Genomic DNA, 19,725 nt, shown 5'->3' with positions numbered 1-19,725 from the left:
GTTTTTTCTGTAGAAAACTTAGCTTTGAGCATTCACATTTTCTCACTGGGGGAGTCAGATTTAGCTCCTGAGAAACAGCACGTGGGTTTCAGTGCCCAAGTTTTAAAGGCAAACTGTGGTGTGCTTTAGTAGTGCTAACTGTGTTGGATATTCCTGTGCGCCAAAATGTGCAGGTATCCTAATACACACCTTGCTGAAAGAAAATACTGTCTGATAACCTTTGATGGCAAAGCAGTTTTTCCCCCTACTTCGGCTTTTCAGAAAGAGACTTTGCTGCATCTTGCTCTTGAACCTTTTAACCTTCAAAAAGGGTCAGATGGGGTTGTTATCACGGGTCAATTCATCATTCAGCGAGTGACCTAAATTGGTGAACAACAAACGTTGGAGTACTTGATTCCTAGGGTGCAGTTGAGTAATTCTTCATTCATCCGTTTACTGGAGTGGGAAGAGAATCCCTAATTGACCTTTGTTTCTAAAAGTTATGGTTTTTTTCCACGTTGGTACAGTGGATAGAATTAGTGGTTAGCTCTTGGGGAATGTAAGCATGCTATTACTTGATTTGTAGCATTGCAGAACTTTATTCTGTGTAAATCAAGGCTCGTTTGTCAGACACAGCTCGAGGAGAGATTTATTTTTTATTAAATAATGCTAAAATGGCTGAGGAATAAATACCTGTGTTTTTTCTTTTCTTCCTTTTGTAAGATATAACAGTTACAAACGGAACAACAGAACTGCTTCACACTGAGCACATCTGGTATCCCAGAATACGAGAGGTAATGTAGGAGTAGCCTTTAGCCGTTGGTCTGTCCGATTCCAGTTAAGTTTCTCACCTAACCATCTGTGTGTTCTCATCTTTAAGTTGGTAATTTCTTCTTTCACTGCAATTTTCATTTGAATATATCTCTTTACTCATTTCATGAAGTCTTCCATCTTTTCAACTTGTTCATTGCTGGACAGCAAATACAAGGAGTTAGTTACCACATTCCAAAAGATGCGCAGTAAAATGCACAAGCAAGACAAATACTCTTCTTATAACACTTTGTGATTTGTGCTCGCTGCTAGCAGTTCAGCTGCTACCAGACCACTTGCCTGCTGTCACTCTGTTCAGTAGGCTGTCCTGTGGAAGGTAAATACGCAGTTAGCAAATCTGGTTCATCCCTAGGTGTCTTAAGTTGGAGACTATTCTAATAAGACTTTGATTCTGCCAAGAGACTTGCTGAAATATATCAAACTCCTTCTCCACTCGCAGCATTGCAGTCTGAACTTCGTCATGCTCTGCAGAGCCCAGGATGAGGGTTGTGCCCAGGCATCACACTAGAGTGGTAGATAGCGTAGTCCAAATTAAGGCGTGTGTCATGGAATTTATCTCCCATCCCGTTGCTTTGGGCTGCAAACTTTTTCTTAATTAAAAACAACCCCTCTCTCTTCCCCATGTTCAAACCATAGCTACATCCTGCCAAGAGCCCTGCAGCCAAGAGGGCTGACAGTCTCCTGAGACCACAACGCTGCTCTATACCAACTTCTAAGGAGCACTTGTGAACAATGCAGCATACACTCTGCCCCTAGGAGCTAGGAGCATCACCTCCGTGGCGCCAGCAACCCTTGCCGGTTCGATCTGAGAGCTTAAAGGTTAGCCTGGAACCCAGGTCTCCTGTCTGACAGTGTGATGTGCTATCCACACAACTACCAGACTGGCCCACTGGTCTGTTGTGTAATAGTTTTGTGGAGAAAACCATAAGTGTTATGCTTAAGCAATAAGTCACTTAAACATAATGAGCTGTTTTATGACGAAAAATTTGCTGAGTTCTTCTGTGTCACTGAATTCTTTTAACTGCAGTTTGTAATCCAGAGCAGAAAAAGAAATGTTTTGGGTTTGCTTGTAGGATTTGACTGAACTGTCTCTTTCCCGTTCTTGTGTGTTCAGATCCAAGGTGCTATTATCATGTCCTCCTTGATAGAAGTGGTGATCGGTTTGCTTGGCCTTCCCGGCGCCCTGTTGCGATACATTGGACCTCTGACCATCACGCCAACTGTTGCTCTCATAGGCCTCTCCGGTTTCCAAGCTGCTGGAGAAAGAGCAGGCAAACACTGGGGTATCGCGATGTTGTAAGTACTCCTGGGTGTTCTTGGCTTAGGCCGGGGGTCCCAGTTGGTAAGTCATCATGCAGGAATTTTCGAGTGCCTGGGAAAAGCCAGAGTCTGCTTGGCTGCCAATGGTAGCATTGCAGTGCTCCCAGCATGGAGAAATACCGTGTGCAGGAATGCAAGTGGGTCTGGGTAGGGTCAGCTGGCAATTTGGGAACAAGGACAGCAGCAACTCAAGGAGGCAGGAAAGGATAACAGCTGAAAGCGAGGTGTGGAGAACAGGGAATTTTATAAAACAATAGTTGGTCTGAGAGCCATTGGCTGGGTCTAATTCAGTGCTACAGAGAAGATGATTTAGCAAAACAGATTAGTGGACAATTTTTATTTCTATTTTTATGATGCTGTTTTGTATGTTTCTTGTTCTGCAACAGCAAGCAAATACCATTGGTAGTAATGGTCCATTTGTCATTATTACTGGTTTGCTTACCTATAGCCAAGAGAAATTTGTGTGACAACAGAGAGCATGTGTATTTCCATGAATGCCATAAGATGAATGCCATTTCCATGAGACATAAATAGGCAGATTTCTGTTTAGTAGACAAAAAGGCCTTTAGAGTGAAGTTCAGGGCATGATATGTGTGCTTTGTAGGTATAGATGCCAGGGAAATTAAAGAATTGAGATTAGTGGTTTGAAAGGGAATAACAGAAAAATGAGATGAAGACAAAAGCTTCCTGTGAGATACTGTGGATAACCAGCCAAATAAGGACGGAAACCACATTTTAGGGAGAAGGAAATTGGCTGAAGCAGTTGCTATATTCAATGTATAGCGACAAACTTTGTGCTGGCTCTGGAAGCGGAAGGAATGACTTGATGAGATCAGATTCTGATCTGACTAATCTGTTTGCACAGTACTTTGAACATGTAAAGTATTCCGTAAGTGCAGCTTATGATTAAAAGGGCTGTTTAATTCTCTTTTATCTTGGATGTTAGCATCATGAATATTTTTGTAATTCTATTATGTTAAGCAGCTGACCCAAAGGAACATTTTATTTTCCTGTAAAACAAATTCTATGCAAGTTGGGACGAATGTTAAATCAATCAAGCAGACCGTTGGCGAGTTGGACATGGAAACGTGTAATTGAAGTTGACGTTTTGCAGATGGAAAAAAATAAATCAATTTAGGAATGGGATTTAAATATTACCCAGTCAATAAGTATTTCTGGCTTCTGCCACGCAAAAATGTGCACTAGATGGTTGAAAATAACTCCATAGCCATCTAGAGCCACTCAAAAGTAACTTGATCTCTACAAGATGTGGCACTTGAAATTGTCTTTACTGTTCTGATGAGATAAAAATACTGTGTTGCTATCTAGCATAGCAGAATAATACCTGTGTAACAGCTATTATCCTCGCTTAGCTACAGTTGCTATTTGACAAGATTTTCAGTTTCCCAAACAGTTTTCTGACCTCGCTTGTTCTGTTTGCCAAGCTGAAATAATTTAATCCATAAAGCGCATCACATCGTGATCTGTAAAAAGGGAAATTATTCCTGAATTAGTCTTTCCCTGTATATCTGGTGAACAAAATTGTTTATCTGGGCATTTAAAGATTTGGTAATGTTTTACAGAATTATTTACAGAATGGCAGTAAGCTCCCCTGCTGTGTAGGCAATATAATATTATTTACAATAATATAATACTGTTAGATTATTTACAATAATATTATATTGTTGCATTATGTACAACTCTCTACTAAGTAAATGAAAATACAAAGCCACCTGTCCTCAGGGCTAGCGTGGCAGGATAGCTGCTCTTAGGGAGTGGAGCCCATCTTTCCATAATATACTTTGGGAGAGATGCCAAAATGTTCCCTGAATGCAAGGAAAAGGTGCCTTTATCATTCTGCTCTAGTCAGGGGTAAAGGCTATAAATGACACCCTTCTTGTGCAGAGCTCTTTGTTCCTGGAGATTGAGGGAGAATAAAGCTCTGTTTTGTTTCTTACAGACCGAAACTGATCTTGGACAGAAGAGGGAGGGAGGCTTAAAATCTGCCTTTTTTTTTTTTTTTTTTTTTTTTTTTCAGTCAGCTGATAAAAACATAATCTCAAATTTCAGAAAAGCTTTGCTTCTTCAGACAGCTTGACTCTTTGTGTAGCCTTTTTACAGCAAAACTGGTTTTGGCTTTTTCAGAATTGAGCAACCTGCCCTGGCTTTTTATATTTTTCATTGCAGTGGATACTTACTTTAGCTGTAGACTTGAATTAATTTTTAACATATAGAGAAGCTTAGCAGTTTTGACAAGGTGGGGAAATGCATAATATTTGAGGTATCTAAAAACTGTAATAAACTGGGTTACTGGTGAACTGCAGTTGAATGGAATCTTTGGGTTTGGGGCTCTATTCTGCTTGATTTAGAGCTGTTTAGTGAAAGATGCATGTCCAAAAAAAATTGGGGTTTTTTAAGAATTGAAGAAAGTATTACCCTTGACAGAAATTTTTCAAGCGCTTTGGAGTTTTATGCAAATTTTGAAATGTAGAAGTTATTGTATACTGGCCTCCAGTTTTCCTGTTTCTTCCCATTGGCTAGCAGCAACCTTTGTGCTTCATATGCAGAGCAGACCTTGGACACAGAGAGAGAGAGAGAATTTGAGTCAAAAAGAAGCAGCGCAGCTTAGCTCTTTGCTAATGGCTGCTTAGCTCTGAAGATCTTTCTTTAGTCTGATTCATTTTCCTGGTTTCATTTACCTGTTTGCTGCTGGCTTGTTTTTTGCAGCACTTTAGAATACAAATATGTTGCTTTGGCTTTTGTGGAATAATAATTTATTTAGAAGATATTCTCTTATGACGCCTTATCTTGTGCTAAATTTAAAATGTACATTTATATTTTGTGTCTGAAGAGCCTGAAGAGGTTTTTGCTGAGAAGGGTTTTTAACATATTGGTGCTAATGACGTGTCTCTCTTGTCCCACCCTCCTCCTCTTTTTTTTTCTCAGGACTATTTTCCTAGTATTGTTGTTTTCTCAGTATGCCAGAAATGTCAAATTTCCCTTACCCATTTACAAATCCAAGAAAGGATGGACAGCATACAGGCTGCAACTTTTCAAGATGTTCCCTGTAAGTAGTTGAATTTGTTCTTCAGTTGGCAAAAAAAACCCCTAATTTGTGTTTTGGGTTTTTTTCTTGGTTTTGATCTTTCTTAATAATACAGTAGATCACAAAGGTGAGAGAAAAGCTTAAATGGGCTTATGGGAAACTTAACTAAATGGCTTATTTGCCACAGGAAATAGTCTCATTGTAGTTTTGCCAGATCCCATTCTGGCATCCATCTCTGATGAAGAGTCATTGGAGTGATGAACATCATGGAGGGCAGGGAAGGGGGTAGAGAAGAAGGTATGTTTATGCATGCAGTGAAAGCCTAAACTGAGCTCTCCAAAAAGGGATGGCAAGATCATTATCTTCAAGTTTTATGAAAGCAATACTCCGTTCCCCCATGTGAAAGACTTCCTTTTATTTCTCTGGTAAAGTTGAGACTAATTCACTAGTTTAAGTGCCCATTTGGAGACTTTCCATTTGTTAGGGTAGAGAAGAGATTTTGGAACAGCACCTTCCTTAGGGGCTGGGGGGAAACACCTGACGGATCTATTACAGGCTTTACTGCTTGTTCAGACTTAAAATTTCACTCAAGGTCACACTCAAGTATGCGTGTAATAGATATTCTGTGCAGGAACTGTTTGCTGCTGATGAACAGTGCCAATGATAGTTTACTTTAAACAGCTTTTTTTTTCTCCTCTTTCACAGATTATTTTAGCTATTTTGGTGTCGTGGTTGCTTTGCTTCATCTTCACTGTCACAGACGTCTTTCCCCCCGACAGTTCGAAGTATGGCTTCTACGCTCGCACAGACGCCCGACGAGGAGTGCTGTTGGTAGCTCCGTGGTTCAAGGTTCCTTATCCTTGTAAGTATGTCTGGGTTTAAGGGCTGTTTTTCTAATAATGTGCCCATGAGTATAATTTCTGTGAGTTTCGGAAACATTGCTATTTTTCTCTTGGTACTATATTCTGATACACTTCAACATGCACTGATCTAAAGACATTGTAGGTGGGGATGATGGTTTTCTTCTTGTTTTCCTCTTTAATGTGATACCTTAAGGACTCACCCAAGAAAGACCGAGTCTCTGAGACTTGAATTAGTAGAAGGCACTTGCCGGGCTTATCTAGGTAACTCTTGACTTCTAATAACATAGTGTGACTGTATATATAACATGGATTTTCAGGGAATAGTTGATTTATCTGTATTTGTTGATACTGTGGTCAGCTGCTGTTAATGTTATACAATAATAAGGTTGGGTTATTACAACTCCTGTAGAGCAACTGAAGTCACTGATTGTCATTGGCTAAAGAATCAGTAGCACGTGGAGTTTTTTCCAGCTTAATGCCCTTCCCTGCCCCAAACGCACCCGTTCTTGAATTAGCACAACTATTAACAACTACACAAAAATGTCCTGACTTGCAGGAGCGGCATTGGAATCAGGCCGATGGGCAAGTCAGAGAATGCCAGTCAATGTTTATCAAAAGACAAAAAACTATTTACGAGAGAACGTGAAATGCTTTCACGTCGTGTTGGCTGTTTGTATTCTTTTGCTGGCCACCTCTAAGTTTCAAGCTGTTAAAGGCTGTTTCTTATGGCATGAGATGGAGTTGTACAACTGGTTCACCCTTGTGCTGCTCAGAAATTAATGGGGTAATAATAGAATAATATTCCACTAGAATAGAATAATAGAAATTATTAGGAATACCACTATGTTGTAATGAGGCAGCTTCGTTGTGGTTTTCCATATGCTTTGGTTCTGATTAGTTCTTAAAAGAAACCACTTCTAAAGCAGTACTTGCAAGATGTATAATAGAAGCTTTTGGGAAAGAAAAGGAGGAAAACTTCTGCACCCTGATTAGACCTCTCTTATTTGTGAAGCCTTGTTCATTCACGTTTGTGTGACTTAAAGTTCCTTTTGTTGCAAGAGGCTCATCTATTTCAAAGAGATAAAAGCATCAAGGCAATTGCTGTGGAAAACCTGCCAAGCTTTTCTACAGGCTTAAATTAATCTTATTTTCTTTTCTACAAAAATTTGGAATTGGAAGGTGTTTGTGCAGTGATCGTAGCTGGTTGTTGGCCATTCTCTTCGGTAGACTAAACTCGTAACCAAAGACTGAGTTTTTAGAGCAATAATAATTAAGTGGCATTCGCCTGACTGATCAGAATTGTTTTTTCACAAGCAGTAGTTCAAATTCCTTCCTTCTGAACAGGAGGAATTTTTTTGGTGGAGTTTAGGCGTTTTTGGTTTTTTTCCAAGCATGATCAAAGCAGTGGGTTAGGCAGTTTTTCCTTTGCTCCTTTCATCTACTTGAACTTGCCAGGCTGTGTTACCATGAAGGGAGTTTGTTGATTCCATTAAAGATGAATAAATAAATCGTGTGGCCAGTGGGACTAGAGCAGTGATCGTCCCCCTGTACTCGGCACCGGTGAGGCCGCACCTCGAGTCCTGGGTTCAGTTTTGGGCCCCTCACTACAGGAAAGACATGGAGGTGCTGGAGCGTGTCCAGAGAAGAGCAACCGAGCTGGCGAGGGGCCTGGAGCACAAGTCTTACGAGGAGCGGCTGAGGGAGCTGGGGTTGTTTAGTCTGGAGAAGAGGAGGCCGAGGGGAGACCTGATCGCTCCCTACAACTACCTGAAAGGAGGGTGTAGTGAGGTGGGTGCTGGTCCCTTCTGTCAAGTAAATAGCGATAGGACGAGAGGAAATGGCCACAAGTTGCACCAGGGGAGGTTTAGGTTGGATATTAGGAAAAATTTCTTTACTGAAAGGGTCGTCAGCCATTGGAACAGGCTGCCCAGGGAAGTGGTGGAGTCGCCGTCCCTGGAGGTATGTAAAAGGCGTGTAGATGTGGTGCTTAGGGACGTGGTTTAGTGGTGGGCTTGGCAGCGCTAGGTTAACGGCTGGACTTGATGATCTTAAAGGTCTTTTCCAAGCTAAACGATTCTATGATTCTATGAAATTGCTGTATGTTTTGATATCTAAATTGCTTTCTGTGGCACAAGAGATCTCGTTTTTCTTTTCTTCACAGTTCAGTGGGGACTGCCAACAATTTCAGCCGCTGGAGTAATAGGAATGCTTAGCGCAGTTGTTGCTAGCATTATTGAATCAATAGGAGATTACTATGCCTGTGCCAGGTTGTCTTGTGCTCCTCCTCCACCTATTCATGCAATAAACAGGTATGTCAAAAAAAGAAATATTTTTCAGTGTCTTAAGCTACTTTTTTTTATTTTTTTTCTCACCCCCCACCCCGCCCTTGGAATAAGACAGGAATGTGCTCTGAGATTAAATGTTACAATTTGGTCAAACACAAGGGGCAAGGAAGTACAAGATGCAACTGTCATGTTGAATTATTTTGTTGCAAATGTAGCATTGGAAAACTAGTCCTATTCCTGCTGGAGTCTGTGGAAGTTAATAGTACGGTTGCTGTAGGGACACAACTCTAAGCAGTTCTAGAATTGGAGTACCTTGTCAAATTCACCTGACATGCAATTGTAGAAATAAAGAGCAGCTGTAAGTCTCACTTGAATTATTTTGCAATTTCCTCAGTTTAAGAACGTGGGTATCTTAAGACGTAGAAAACAGAACTCAAGTAGGTTTTCCAGTTGTGTTGGAGCTTGAAATGTGAATTATAATAATAATTCATGTGGGACAGATGCCTTAACAGGCCCGCACATAGCATGCAGTCATAAAGCACCACCTGAAGTGAGTCTATCTAGTACAAGTTTGACTTTTTTTTTTTTTTTTTTTTTTTTTTTTTTTTTTAAATTTACAGAGGGATTTTTATTGAGGGTCTCTCCTGTGTTCTGGATGGAGTATTTGGGACAGGGAATGGATCCACCTCTTCCAGCCCTAACATTGGTGTCCTGGGCATCACAAAGGTATGTGCTTTACCTTGATGACTCAGTGCCTTGAGTATTTTATTGCCTCTGGTAGATGGCTTATGCCATTTTCATGTTTCACAGCATGATCCTCTTCCAAGAAACCATACTACTTAGTACTTTGTGCAGACAAACTTTAGACAGCATTCTGAATTTACCTAACATGTCTGTACCAGCCATTGTCTAATGGAAATGCATTCTAGATAAGGACCTCAAAAATCTTATTTTTATTCGGAGTAAAGGGCAGTTAGAAAACCCACATAAAGTACATTATGCTAAATAAGCTACCCCTTTGAAAACCAAGAAGGCATTCCAGGGCTCTAGGGTGTTTTGAGTTGAGGCATAAGCACTGTAAACTGTATAGAAATAGATAACTCTTTTGGATGTCTTGGCTCTGAAAGCATCGGTAGAGAACTGACTATTTTTAATGTCTCACTTGAACACACCATGAAATGCAACTTGAGGTCCTTGGGTCCTATCTACGTCTGTACTAGGACATTACGCTGACACAGCTATAACAGGAGCTGCAGTCAAGGTAACTTGAAAGTTAAATGTACCCTAAATATTTGTTTCCGTCATAGGTTTCTAAGGCACTGAGCATGCTTAAGGGATTACATATTTTTGGGGGTGTTACTCAGCAAAATATTTAAGCACTTGAGGAATTCCTTTGTTACCATGCTGAAATGGATGTGTGCTTGAATGCCTTGCTTAACTGGGAGACCTCGGACTGCAGATAGATTTGCTTGATATTGTTAATTTAACCTTGTTAAGAAATATCAACAAAATTGGTAAGAGTAGTTTATGTTGCAAATACATACATCTTGTTGCATATTTCACTTGGAAGCCACAAATCTACTTCATGCATACAAGATAGTAAATGTATGCTCTCCACTTACAATAACTCATCCCTCTGACATAATCCAATATAGATGATGAATTTTATCTTCAGCCATTTTTTTTTTCCTGCACAAAGGATGATTCTGTTCAGTTTTAGGGTGGAATATAAATACTAATAGCACCATCTGCTGTTTGTACAAGTCTTCCATTTAGCTGCTGATGGAAATCTCCTAGAAGAAATTTTGTTTAGAAAAATCCTTAAAGAAGGGTTTATTCTGTTATGCTGCCTTTCTGTTGTTACTTCATAGAGCTTGATATGAATGAACAGCATTTATTAACGGTCCACAAAAATGAGTTTTGCTTTGAAACAGTGAAAAAGGATGTTAAACTGGCAGCCGTTAGAGAGAACAGAGTAAACTACAGTTAGGTCTGTTCAGAGCGCGTGGGGGAGGAATGAACATGCCTTACCCAGAATGGCACAGCTGGATGGCTGTGCTCCAGTGTTTTGTCTTGTTTTCCTGTCTGCATACTCATTCCTAAAAAAACTAATAGTTTTGCAACTTCAATTTATATCAAAATAGATTTTTGGCATGTAGATAATCCGCTGTTGATTTGGGAGAGGATTTCTTTAGCACTTATGAGCAAAGACTACATAGTCCTGGTGATCCTGTTTTACCAGTGCAACATTTGAAAAGGCGTTTACCTCCCTTGAAATTAGTATATGATTATGCTTAGAATTTAAATTTGAGACTTCAACTGGATGCAAGTACTGCAGAGTCTTTGAGCTACTCTGTGAGCGAGTTTTATTTGATGAGAGGAGAATCAATTAAATCTGATTAATTGGGGCAAAAGTATAGGCACCTTATGCCATAATGTTGATGATTAAATGGATACTGCAGTAAGGTACTAGATACCATATCACGCACTCCAGAATAATCACATAAAGTGTGTGTACGAGTGCCTGGGAATAAATATGTAGTTTGAGCTAAATGCTGACCAGGATGCTTTTAGTAGCTTTCAAAGGGAGCTTAATTTGTTTGCCTTGTAGTGATTGAGCATTTGCATAAATAAATGTCACTGTCATGTGGATTTTTTAAAGAATCTGCCTGTTTCGTGCAGGAAGATAATTTTAGAGCAAGATACAGGAGGTCCTAAGGAAATAAATATCTTTATAAAAAGTAGAGAAAGGTGCAAGCTAACTTCAGTTGTTATTCTAGTGAACACCCTAATTTACTGGTGTAGCTTGTTTGTAGGTGAACATATCTGACCTGACAGTTAAGCAGTGAAGAATGTGGGGGAAAGAAGTACTTTTACCCTAAACATGCCTGCTGTATCTTCTCTTTCTTCATTTCACTCGTTTAGCTCAGTCACACATGGTTAAGAAATTAGTGTCTACTTCTCTTTGAAGCTTAACACACTCTAACAGGAGACCTACAAAGGGCTTTGCTAGAAACCACCTGACCAGCGTAGCAGGGGGGGAGGTTTGTCCCTGGTGCACCTCTTAGGCACGTATAACACTATTAAGATATCAACCACTTAGGTTTACCAACTTCCACTACAATATAGTGCCAGAGAAAAACGGCCCAAAGTTTGAATGCTTAAAATAAAAATGGGAAGGAAGTGCAGGCACTTGGTTTCAGTGTTAGCGTGGCCATGATTTGCATATGAAGTGAATTCAGCTCTGATCTCAGAGGGATGTTATGAAGTCAGTTGATAATCTCTGTCTAGAAGGCCTGCATCTCCTTCAAGTGAACTGCATGATAGGTAACTAATACATATATTCTTGTGTAAAAAGGCAGCAACACATGGATTTTATTTTATTTTTCTGTTTGCATTACAATTGATCCATTTGCCATCTCTCCTAGTTATGGTCTATTTGTTTTCTTTATTGTAGATGAGACTGCACCACATTTCATGGTTATTGTGGCTGTAGCAGTTACAGATGGTTTTAAAGATGACTTAATGTTAACGAAAACAAAATAAAACAAAATTATGTTAGAGTTGGAGTGCAGCCATGTTACAGCTGAGCCCTCCAAGACATTTGTAAAGGCTCTGCAGCCTGTGTGTTAACACCACAAAAAATATGCATGGAAGCTTGAAAAGAAATTTTAAATGCAAAAGAGAGTAATAAAATAAAATGCGGTGTGAAGTTGGACTAAGCATGGACTTTTTCCAGTGTCCTTTCGTTTTTGTTCTCCGGCAGGTTGGAAGCCGCAGGGTTATTCAGTATGGGGCAGCCTTCATGCTCTTGCTTGGGATGGTTGGCAAGTTCAGTGCTCTCTTTGCATCGCTGCCTGACCCCGTGCTTGGTGCCCTCTTCTGCACTCTCTTTGGTAACGTATGTTTTTTTTTGCTCCTCTTCATGTACTGTGTGGCTATATCTTTTTACTCTAGTGCTGTTTATATGTATGTTGCTGTCTGGTTTTGAAGAAAAAGGCTCTATACAAGCTGAGACTTGCTTTATTTTTATTTAGGGATGATTACAGCTGTGGGTCTGTCTAACCTCCAGTTCATAGATTTAAATTCTTCTCGTAACCTGTTTGTGCTTGGATTTTCCATTTTCTTTGGACTTGTCCTTCCAAGCTATCTCAAACAAAATCCACTGGTCACAGGTATGTGTTTCTGCTCATTTACATGAAGCATACTTTACCTTGTACTCACGCAAAGTACATACAAGTACGAAGTAATGTAAAGGGTAAATAACGGAAAAAACAAAGTATTATGGAGACAATAAAAGCTATACATAGCAAGGCAGGTATGTTCAGAGGAGAATTATTTTTGATGTTGAGACCTGAATTGCGTGCTTCAGTGGGATACATTTGAAGTTGTCCTGCTTTCTCTGGGTACCATTGTAGAGCAATGGAAGGAGGTGATTGCCAGCTGGGCTGGAAGAAAGACGTAACAGGGTAAATCTTGAGTTGTAAATGATGTTAAAAGAGCAAGGGGAAATACCAAGGTAGAGCTTGGAAGCAAGGAATTTTTTTTGGGGGGGTGGTGAAATTTTTTGTCACTGCGGACTTGTGCTCTGAATCTGAATTTTAATGAACTCAGTTTCAGACTGTTAGCCAAATTATAGTTTTGGTGAATTCATAGAGTAGGCTCTCTATTTTAGTACTACCTTCTCAATAGTGGTCATGACAGTGTATGTCATCAAAGGAAGACTCTACAGGAATACTTGATTATTTTATTTTTTATAAAGGAAAGATTAACTAACTTTTTATAGCCATTGCTTCAGAACCAGATTTAAGAGCGTATCTAACCTACTTTAAGTTGTTCAGAAAAGTAGATCATTCGGGCAGAGCTAGGTGATGATATATTAGTACAATGTCTTCCTGTGAATTGGTGCTATGAAGTCTTGCCCATTTAAAAAGTAAAGGTTTATAAAAGGAATCATTTCAGTCCACATGATTTTACATTATGAACATTTCTCCTTTTCCATTTAGTGGTTTCCTATTTAGTTTAAATTAAGCAGTTGTGTCTGCAGTAGAGACTAAAATGGCATTTCATGACATTTTTATAAGCAACTGAAAGTTCATGGCATTATGTTTTGGGAAAGAAGGGATCCCCATGGTGGACTACATTAGTTGAAATTTCTTCTGCATCTATTCCCACGTGGTTTTAAGAGTCCTATTTGAGCAAATTCCTCAGTGAACTTGGTAGCAAGTTTTCCTGCTTGAGCTGCGTGTCAGTCAGTAGGATTTGCGTATGATAAAAATTCAAATTCTAAATACTTTCTTTTTTCCTGTTCTTCTAGGAATAGCGGGCATTGATCAAGTATTAAACGTCCTTCTCACTACAGCCATGTTTGTCGGTGGCTGCGTTGCATTTATTTTGGATAATACCATTCCAGGTCAGCGTGTGAACTTGTTGTTTTATCTGAAATAACAACTGCCTTTTTGAATGAAGATAGCACAGCATTTCATGGAGGCAGGGGGAAGAGATTACTGCTTTTGTTGTTGACTTCTTTAACACCTGGAGCAGACTGCTTAACACCTGCGTGCCTTGGTTTCCTTGAGAACGCTTTGAATCTTTCAGGTTAAGGTCTCCATCTTTTTAAGCATACAAAATAGCTGATAAAAATCAAACCAGAATAGTCATCTTCAGGAGACAGAGTAAAATATTTTAAGATCCAAACCTGCTTCCATTCATTTAAGAGCAAAAAGTTGCCTTGACTTCCAGCTACAAAATAAAACAGATAGTAGCCATTTCCAATAATTTTTTTTCCACCTCTTCATGCCTCTTTGAGGAGTCTAAAAGATCTTTCCAGTGCTTTGCTGAACATGGTGTCTGAGACCTGGGATTTTCTTTCTGTTCTTAACCTCTACTATATATGTGTGTGTTTACATAAAGATATTAACTTTTTTTTTTTCCTTTTTTCCTTTTATTTTGACTTCTAGGAAGCCCTGAAGAAAGGGGAATACGGAAATGGAAGAAGGGTGTTGGTAAAGGAAGCAAGTCACTGGATGGCATGGAAACATATGATTTGCCTTTTGGCATGAACTTTATTAAAAAATACAGGTGTTTCAGCTTCCTGCCCATCAGTCCTACCTTCATGGGTTACACGTGGAAAGGCTTCAGGAAAAGCAGTAACTGCAGGAGTTCAGATGAAGACTCAGAAGCTACAGTATAGCCTTAGCTGAAATTATATAACCTAGTTGTAGTAAAAGATGTATTTGCAGTTTCTTGCTGATTAAGAAGCATTAAAATATATGTTTTGTATATCTGCATTTAAATTCTGGAACCAGAGCTGAGACGGATTTAAAAAAAAAAAAAAAAAAAGCTTTCCTGTTGTGGGTGGTGGTAGCCAGATCTAGTGTCTCTGGGTCAAATTTGCAAATGCTCCTCTGTTTGATTTTCAAAAGCTAAAGATACCTGCACACCTAAGTGTTTATGTTAAATGGGGCTTAGGTTCCAGAACTATGTAGGTGCTATTGAAAAAATATTACTTTTTAGGGTGATTTTGTTGAAGTCATTGATGCTGGCTTTTTTGGCGCATTCATTGCTGGCAATGTTAGTTACGCCAGAAAATTTGAATCCTGTGAGAAGGGGCAGGGGAGGAAAAAAAAAATTTACTCCTAGTCATGTCAAATGCCATATATATTGTTTTGTATTTACTGATTCGCACATTCCATATTTTCAGCCCCATGGAAACCAGACTCAGTTGATACTGGCAAATCATGAGAGTAATTTTTTTTTTAATTACCGATAGTTCAGTTAGATGTCCAGTGTTAAGACAGAAGGTTTCTCTAATAACTTTGCCAATGAAGACTATGACCAACTTCTTATAGCTTAGTGCTGTAGAAGGCACCACTTATTTTATGTCAGTTTGCGTTTTTAAACGTTTGCTTTTTCTGCCTGGCATTTAACCACCTAATTATAGTGTCCAGGTGCAGATTTTCTTTAAAGGGACACGTGTAGCTTGAGTTTTACAGAGATGGGAAACTTATAACTTCCAGACAGGACCTGATGACAGTTTTTACAGTGCAATGCCTGTATCCAGCAAGACATTTCCTGGACAAAAATGCTAAGTTGTTGAGCAGTTCTAAGCAATTACCATCTGTATACATGCAGCTTTCCCCGCAGGGAAAGCCACACGGTCAAAACGCTGCCGGCATTTGCTGGTTTGGATCTGTGCAGAATTTTCTTGATCAGATATTGAGAGCCGATGCTGCCGACGAGCAGCTTGGATTGCATTGCCTCTTTTTCTTCTCTCTTGGCGGGGCTTCTGCAAAAGCTTGTTACTGATGCAGAGGTGGTCTTGAACGGCAGAGACACTACATTTGATGTCCTCATCCACTGGGTGGTTTAACGGGTATTGGGTCCAGTCAGGGCACCATTCAGATTTTTTTTTTTTTTTTTTTTTTTCCTGGAATAGTCTCAGCTCTGATGTTATGTGGGTGTTCATGCTCATCATGCATTCATAATTAAAAGTTTTATTCATGTTTAATGTTCTTACTATTGCAAGTTAGTTTTAGACTTCAGTGTGGCCCCAAAAGCATTTTTAAGCTGTGGAGATCATCAGGGAAATGTAGTGTAATGTAAATTCAAGGCCAGTATGCTCTACGGTGCTTGCGTTTTGTATTCCTGGAAAAAACATAACAGTAGATCCTGTAATTCACTAATATATTTATCAAAGTTTGACTACTGGACAGGAGCGCAGGAACTCTGTTTTCTCTGAGTCTACTTCCAGGTGAATTTGTTATTGGTTATTGAAGCATGGAAGGGTTGGGGTGGGGAGGGTAAGGAAAGAGCTTAACGGATCAGTACTGAATAAGTGTAGAGTCGGAATGATTCCATTGATATCGTTCTCAGCATGCCATGGCTGTTTCCAGAAACTATTTTATACCGCTTTTTCCATAACAAAGCATGTGTTTTGTTCCTGCTTCAGGGAACTTTCAGTAGTTTGCAGTCTTGGTGTCAATTGGACTATCTCAAAAGCTCGTCAGAAGAGTTAATTGTGTAGTAGACAAGGTTAGTTTGCCTGTGAAACAAAGTCATTTTTATGATTTTTAAATCTTTCCTCTTCAGGTAGTGAGGTGTTAGATTTCCACATCCACTTGCAGATAGTTTTGAGTGCGGAGACCTCTGATCAGTGGCACGAAGCTTCCAAATTTCCCAACTGTATGTGCAACCAAAGATGTGTGGGAGACATGGGGGAGTTAAATATATATGAATATATATATATAAAAAAGGAAAAAAAAAAAGCCACCTCTATACGGTGGTTGTAATGATGTAAAATGCCAAAGTTGGTTATCTTATAAATGTTGAGAAAGGGAGGCAAAAGATTTCATTTAAAACAGTGCCACCTCAGAAATACTGAAATGTCAAGTCCAGTAAAGCTGCTGGGCACAGAGCACGACAGTGACACCTCTGTCCCGAGGTTTTTCTAACTTCTCCCCCCAATATTCTTTTGATAACTTCAATGCTAATGCAATCAAGAGACAAGGCGATGAGAAATAGCATTTGTCTTCTCTCACCTTTGGCTGAAGCAAAGCTGTGCGTGTTCTGTATTGCCTTTGCTTGAGAATTGCGAGACACTTCAGTCAAGTTACAGGGCAACGAATCCAAGGATACTTTTTTCTTCTCCCCGGAGCAGAACACCACTCCTTTCCTGCCACGTAGGAAAGACTATCTGAATAGGTGAAGTCCAATTACTCTGTTTAACTGTTGGATTTAATTCGTTTCGTGACTTTGGGTCCTACCGTGCTGATTCTGTTGACTGGCTGAGAAAAGCGCGGTAGCGTTTAGCCAGCGTGTTTGCTTTTCTAGCCACTTACCTTGGTAACACTAAAATAAGTAGTTGTAGTTAGTCATTTTTGTAACCAAATTTGTATATGTAACAGCTCTCTCCATCTTACTACGCACACGAATGGTTAAAGATGAGCCTCAGTTTTGCAAAGGAGATTGGCTGAGGCACCCATAATGTATAGCGAAGGGTTGCGACGGAGTCATTGGCAGTACCTCGAATGTACAGGGCGTGCAGCTGCTGCACGCGGGCTATTGCTACTAAAGCGTGCGTCTCCCCAGCGCTGAGAGGAGCAGAGGACGGAGCTGATGCACGGCTGCCTTGGAAAGAGAAGCTCCCCTTTCTCTTTCCGATGCACCTGAAACCAACTGTCCCTGCGCTGCCAGTCGAAGAAGATGCGTTGCTTTTCTTTGTGAGGGAAGTAAGTCTGAGTTGCCCCCGGTTTTGTGCAGTTGCGGCAGGCGATTGTGGACCTTAAATCCTTCTCCCACGTCCGCTTTTCTACACTGGCGTTTTAGTGGCAGTTGTGAAATGCTGTGGCTGGGGGGAGCGCAGTGCGCAGCCTGAGCTGCTGTGCAGCAGCTGCTGGCACATGTGTTACAGAGGATTAACTTGCAGCTTTGAAAAGCATTTAAATACTTTGTGTTTGCTGGTTATGCCCAGGCTTTGATGCATAAGGGTGGCTGGATATAAATATCTGACTGTAAATGCAATACTGTGTTTTTCCTATATGTTATTGCCTGCCTTTCAAACAGCTAAACTAAACAAAACCGCATAGGGAAGACAACACCTGAGGGATGAGTTAAGAGGCAATGAGATGTTTCAACCAAACTTTAAGACAGAAGGGCAAATATTCATGGTAGAAATATCATTTTGTCATATCGAAGATGGTATCAATGTATGCAAAACAAAATAACTTGGGACTTTTGTAATTGATATTCTATTGTATTTTTTTTAGGTTAAATTAAGAATTCTTGCTAACATGTTGAAACACGTTTTCTAAAGCAAATACATGCAAATTATACCTATAGAAATTTAGGTTTCATAGCTAACAGCTATGACTGATTAATGTTGTCATATTAGAGTGTGTTGGTGGAGGAACTTCATCGGGTACCTCGCTCAGAAAGTTCAAACTTTAAACCCAGAATTTGCTTTATGCCTTTTAATACTGACTTTAAATATGGCAACTTGGTTTGTACATGAATATTGCAGTATTTTATTTCCATATATTAAAAATAACATTTCCACTCAGGATAACGATCACAGTTTTCCTGGGAGGGAGTGGTATGATTGTCATGACAATGTCATGTGATGGTAGAATTTCTTCATTGACGAATCTATAGTAGTTGTGTATACTTTATTTACCCATGTTTATGTTCCTACCAAAAACTAAAGGGTTTCTTTATTGTTCATCTCCCTACTGAGATCTTGGTACTCCCAATGCAGAATTGGCGCTTGCAAACTGAAATCCTCAGTACTATTTATACCACAAGGAGCATCAGTGAGTACAACCAGTCATTTATAGCATTGCATCCTTAATAAAAAGTGTTGAAAATCACTTCATTTGTGGTGTAAACAGCACTCCAGGCACATGTGGTTTAAAATAGCCGGCTTCTAATGGTTTGAACGAACTGTTGGATGCTTACACGCAATCTAAAACAACCTGTGCTTAACATAATTTGTATATCAATGTAGAAAATGCATGTGTGACAGACCAGCACAACCTACAGTGTTTCTTTTCACGTGGCCTTCTTAAACCAAAAGCGACTTTTTTTTCCTTTTTTTTTTGTTTTTTTCTTTTCTTTTTTGTTTAAGGGGGGTGGGGGAGTGGTGGGTCACTCATTTTTGCAGAAAACGTCCCACTTGATGCATGTTTCTTAGTATTTCTTAAGGCGAATGGCCTTTGTGGCCATGGGATGACAGGTACTCTGTGCTCTCATGTTTATCTAGCTGCGATAGGTCATTGCAGTATTGGAGGAGGCCACGAGTTTGCCAGTGTTTCGCTTCTGCCCATGAGTCTATACAGCTTAGTGCTGGGCTGCTTTTAAGTATTGGGGATCCGTGTTCAGAGCCATCCAAAATATTCCTGTCTAGTTCTAATTTGACTGTGACTGTGCATTGTCATCCGTACATATTGATATGAGAGATATATTTAGAATTGCCTTGTGTACTATCTGGCATTTACTACATCTTTCCAGGTAAATCATCTTGCTGCCAGTCCAAATTATTGTACTTTGTCTGTTTATAACAACCTTTGGCGTAACAAACTATTGACTGTTCTTAGGCAGTGGGGATAAATATTTTTTTTTTTTCCATGACTTTTTGTGACTGACTTTGGCTGTAAAACTCTTTTGTTAAACAGCAAGAGGTTTTTTTGTTTTGTTTTGGGTTTTTTTTTTTTGTTCTGAGATGTGTAATTCTTTTATGGAGGTTTTTTTTATTTCATATTTTTTTCTAACATTGCTTCATTAAACAATTAAATATTTAAAAATGTAATATTTGGACCAGATGTTGTGAATAATAGTAGATAAAGCTATTTTATTCTGTATTTTTAAAGCTGTTCAGTATAAATAAACGCGGGCATAGATGCAA

At 39.5% G+C, this 19,725-nt stretch overlaps 1 protein-coding gene across 8 annotated transcripts in view; it reads left to right on the top strand.

Moving 5' to 3' along the window:
* The window catches only part of SLC23A2 (solute carrier family 23 member 2), a 71,021-nt gene extending 51,296 nt beyond the window's left edge, over positions 1–19,725 (top strand). For all 8 annotated transcript variants that reach the window (XM_049831187.1, XM_049831183.1, XM_049831182.1 and 5 more), the window contains 10 exons: positions 703–773; positions 1,925–2,106; positions 5,077–5,197; positions 5,882–6,038; positions 8,201–8,348; positions 8,945–9,050; positions 12,091–12,220; positions 12,362–12,499; positions 13,642–13,737; positions 14,285–19,725. In XM_049831187.1, the coding sequence (XP_049687144.1) occupies positions 703–773; positions 1,925–2,106; positions 5,077–5,197; positions 5,882–6,038; positions 8,201–8,348; positions 8,945–9,050; positions 12,091–12,220; positions 12,362–12,499; positions 13,642–13,737; positions 14,285–14,517 (1,382 nt within the window). In that variant the 3' untranslated portion in view covers positions 14,518–19,725. The remainder of the gene's footprint in view (positions 1–702; positions 774–1,924; positions 2,107–5,076; positions 5,198–5,881; positions 6,039–8,200; positions 8,349–8,944; positions 9,051–12,090; positions 12,221–12,361; positions 12,500–13,641; positions 13,738–14,284) is intronic.

The sequence above is a fragment of the Accipiter gentilis genome, chromosome 28 (genome assembly GCF_929443795.1).
Source record: "Accipiter gentilis chromosome 28, bAccGen1.1, whole genome shotgun sequence".
Lineage (NCBI taxonomy): Eukaryota > Metazoa > Chordata > Aves > Accipitriformes > Accipitridae > Astur > Astur gentilis.
This window is presented reverse-complemented; position numbering and strand designations above follow the sequence as displayed.